Consider the following 4,650-nt stretch of genomic DNA (forward strand, 5'->3'; position numbering starts at 1 on the left):
CATAAATCCATCCATCATCCATCCATCCATCCATCTATCCATCCATCCATCCATCCATAAATCCATCCATCATCCATCCATCCATAAATCCATCCATCATCCATCCATCCATCCATCTATCCATCCATCCATCCATCCATAAATCCATCCATCATCCATCCATCCATAAATCCATCCATCATCCATCCATCCATCCATCTATCCATCCATCCATCCATCCATAAATCCATCCATCATCCATCCATCCATAAATCCATCCATCATCCATCCATCCATCCATCTATCCATCCATCCATCCATCCATAAATCCATCCATCATCCATCCATCCATAAATCCATCCATCATCCATCCATCCATCCATCTATCCATCCATCCATCCATCCATAAATCCATCCATCATCCATCCATCCATAAATCCATCCATCATCCATCCATCCATCCATCTATCCATCCATCCATCCATCCATAAATCCATCCATCATCCATCCATCCATAAATCCATCCATCATCCATCCATCCATCCATCTATCCATCCATCCATCCATCCATAAATCCATCCATCATCCATCCATCCATAAATCCATCCATCATCCATCCATCCATCCATCTATCCATCCATCCATCCATCCATAAATCCATCCATCATCCATCCATCCATAAATCCATCCATCATCCATCCATCCATCCATCTATCCATCCATCCATCCATCCATAAATCCATCCATCATCCATCCATCCATAAATCCATCCATCCATAAGCTTTTAAGTTTTTTGTTCTAAAACAAATTTTATTTTGAAACTTCAAGTCTAAAGTAAAGTACCCTCCTCCAGAACCTGTGGTCATGAGGTTCTAATCAGACCTGCAGAATCTGATTCTGGGTCAGAAGGTTCTCCTCACCTTGGTGGTGATGTTGGCTGGAACTGCAGGCTGAGGGAGAGCGCTGCTGATCCACGTCAGTACACCAGGAACTGGACTTCAGATACGAAACACATGAAAACCAAAGTTTAAGTTCTTTGTTCAGACTGTTCAGGTTCTGACCTCAGCCAGCTGATGAGACCTCTGCGTGTGGACTCACCCGTTCCCTGCAGCCGTCTGCGCGTCCTGCTTCAAAGTCTCAGCTTTGGCAGCTGCTGGTAAATTAGTGTGACAGCTTTAATGTGAGGAACAGAATGAAGCTGTGCAGCACAACATTAAAACATCTGTGATCTCACCATCATGTTTGCACTCGTCTTCAAATGTCACCTTCTTTTCCTGTTTCAAGCACAGAATCAACAATCAGTAATTACACCTGCACAGGTGGAGAATTTCACATTTTTCAGGTTTATTCTCTCAGATTTCAGAGCTACGTGTCCAACAGTTCAAACACAAACGCTCAGAAAACTGCTGCAAATAAAAGATATAGCAACATGTGGAGGTTTTGGTTATTCTTTTAAGAAAGTTAAAGGGTCTTTAGAAGTGTTTTATTTGTTTTACAGCTGTGAACAATGTTCTGCTGCACCTTGAATAATTTTCACTGTATTATTCAACATTACAGACAATTAAAAATAGAACATTTTCTTAGTTAAATACAAAAATTAAATTATTAAAAACATTAAAACCAAATTAGTTAAATTTGAGAATTAAGAGAAACAATCTGCCCGTTCAGTAAAACAATTTCATTTGGTAATTTGTTGAAATAAGAAAAATATCCAAGCTAATAAAATGAATAATCAAACACATTCTGCTCTTGTTTACTTTATCAGTCTCAAAACAAACAAAAATACTTTTGTTTGGATATAAGATTGTAAAACTTGATTAAATGAACAATTTTTGCAGACTAATTTTTTACAAATTATCAATCATATCCCAACCAGGAAGCTGGGACCTCTGAGGGGCGGGACCTCTGAGGGGCGTGGCTTACATGTGCAGGGGGCGGAGCTGCAGCTAGTTTCTCCTCTTTCTCCTCCTCAGTGTTGTTGGACGGAGGCTCAGGCGGATGGGGAACAACTTTTACCACCCAACTCAACATCCTTTAAAGAAAAAAAAAAATCAAACAAAATATGAACTTCCTGACACAACCTGGACTCAAACCTGCAGCCTCTGGGTCACCAGGAGAAGGACCAGGACCACCAAGCTACAGTACCACACCCCCTCAGGAAGATAACGCTGCAAAAATAACTCTCTGACAATATGCAGAGATTAAAATGTTTCTTTCAAACTGCAAATTTCAGACTTTTCAGAAGTTAACTGACATAAAACGCTATCCTGCCATGTCATCAAAATGAAATGACTGAGCTTTCATCCAGTTTCAAGCAAAGATGTTGCATAATACTTGGAGTTTGTGTTGTGAATAACTTTCTGCTACTATCACATTAAACTTTAGCTCAATATCTGTAAAATTAGATTACAGACTTTACTTTATTTTAAACTCAGTTGGCTGTAACAGACATTTTAAATTGGATTAAATAAAAAGTGATCAGTTGCAGGTGGAGATCAGTTGAGTAAAATTTGTCTGGTGGCTCATGAACAAACATGGCAGGCATTAAAAAACCGTGTTTAGACTGAAAAACAAACCAGCTTGAATAATAAGCTTGTTGTCCTGGTTCAGGTTGAAGCCCCGCCCCCACCTGCCTGGCTGAGTGTCAGAGCTGACGACCTCTGACCCTAATCCTCCCCAGGAGGCCACTGGACATCCAGACAAACACTTTCACTTCTTAATCAACGTGCTGACCAGCTGTCCAGTCACACGTCTGTGGTTTTACTGGTCACTTTGGTTTAGAGTTCATGAGTGGGACAATAGGACAAGACAGGGGCACAAACTGTTCAAAACAGATGATCAAAGATGATCAAACAGATGATCAAACATGATCAAACAGATGATCAAAGATGATCAAACAGATGATCAAACAGATGATCAAAGATGATCAAACAGATGATCAAACATGATCAAACAGATGATTAAACAGATGATCAAACAGATGATCAAACAGATGATCAAAGATGATCAAACAGATGATCAAACAGATGATCAAAGATGATCAAACAGTTGATCAAAGATGATCAAACAGATGATAAAAGATGATCAAACAGTTGATCAAACAGCTGATCAAACAGATGATCAAATGTGATCAAACAGATGATCAAAGATGATCAAACAGTTGATCAAACAGATGATCAAACAGATGATCAAACAGATGATCAAACAGATGATCAAAGATGATCAAACAGTTGATCAAAAATGATCAAACAGATGATCAAAGATGATCAAACAGATGATCAAAGATGATCAAACAGATGATCAAAGATGATCAAAGATGATCAAACAGTTGATCAGTGTAAATATATTCAGATTTTAGAGCAGTATCAGCATTTCTCTCTGCAGCAGGGGTCTGAAACATTTCAGGAGCAGAATAATGGTTTGAGGGTCCTCCCCCAGTCAAAAAATTACATTTGGAAAAGTATAAAAGCATTTTTTTGGCATTTGGAACAAGACTTCGTTAAAGAACAAAAACATAAAAGAGCAGACAATAAAACAAAAATGAGCTGTTGACACATTCAATATTACCAAAGTGTTAAACATCTCTCATGAGAAAACATACATCGTACTGACAGGTAGAGGGTCGACACGTCTTTTAGACTCTAACTAAATCTGGTCATGCAGATTTAATAAATAAATGTATTCAGAGACACAAACAATCATTATTTAATCATTGCACTGACATTATAAAACGTATAAATTTGACCTACACTGATATCTAATCAAGTCCCTAAAAAATGACCGAATATAAATGCCTTGAACAAATAAAAAATCTTTAACAAAAATCATGTTACTAAACTGAAACTTACGTTTATTTTTAGTTGAAAAGATCAATTTTGATAGAGAAATGTGATATATTCTATATGATTTATCTGTGACAAGCTATTTACTGATTTATAGATGAATAAATTTAAATACAGTATAAATAACTGCAGCATCAATCTCATCATCACACATCTTGTCAAAGTAGCCAATTTTAAAGTGATGCTGGTGAGCTGTTAATGCTAAAGGGCAGCTAACTCATGGTACAACAATAAGCTACTGTCTGAAAGACAAACACCTGAAGTGTGTGTGTGTGGTGCGGTCCGATCGAGTCTTTCCTCTGCAGAAAAAGAGAGTAGGACCCGGACGTAAAAAGGGGTAGAGTCGGGTCAGTGTCAGACCCATACCATATTTGGTAATGGCACCATTGCCCTCCAGAACTAAAGGGGGCACATGAAAGCTACGATCCATCCTGCCTGGATCAACGTTCAGGCTGGTGGTGGTGCAATGGTGTGGGGGATATTTTCCTGGCACAGTTTGGGCCCATTAGTACCAACTGAGCATCAAGTCAGTGCCACAGTATTGTTGCTGACCATGTCCATCTCTTTATGACCACAGTGTACCTTCTTCTGACCATGTCAATCCCTTTATGACCACAGTGTACCATCTTCTGACCATATCCATCTCTTTATGACCACAGTGTACCATCTTCTGACCATGTCCATCTCTTTATGACCACAGTGTACCATCTTCTGACCATGTCCATCTCTTTATGACCACAGTGTACCGTCTTCTGACCATGTCCATCTCTTTATGACCACAGTGTACCGTCTTCTGACCATGTCCATCTCTTTATGACCACAGTGTACC

The 4,650-nt window shown here is 39.0% G+C and overlaps 1 protein-coding gene across 3 annotated transcripts in view; it reads right to left on the reverse strand.

The window, feature by feature from the left end:
- LOC106530006 (cyclic nucleotide-gated cation channel beta-1) overlaps positions 1 to 4,650 on the reverse strand; it is a gene marked incomplete in the record, with an annotated part of 34,510 nt that overhangs the window by 16,418 nt on the left and 13,442 nt on the right. For 2 of the 3 annotated variants that reach the window (XM_014025556.1, XM_014025555.1), the window contains 4 exon segments: positions 900 to 975; positions 1,078 to 1,132; positions 1,214 to 1,253; positions 1,903 to 2,011. In XM_014025556.1, the coding sequence (XP_013881010.1) occupies positions 900 to 975; positions 1,078 to 1,132; positions 1,214 to 1,253; positions 1,903 to 2,010 (279 nt within the window). 3 annotated transcript variants of the gene reach the window in all.

Source organism: Austrofundulus limnaeus, unplaced genomic scaffold (genome assembly GCF_001266775.1).
Source record: "Austrofundulus limnaeus strain Quisiro unplaced genomic scaffold, Austrofundulus_limnaeus-1.0 Scaffold484, whole genome shotgun sequence".
In the NCBI taxonomy this organism is placed as follows: domain Eukaryota; kingdom Metazoa; phylum Chordata; class Actinopteri; order Cyprinodontiformes; family Rivulidae; genus Austrofundulus; species Austrofundulus limnaeus.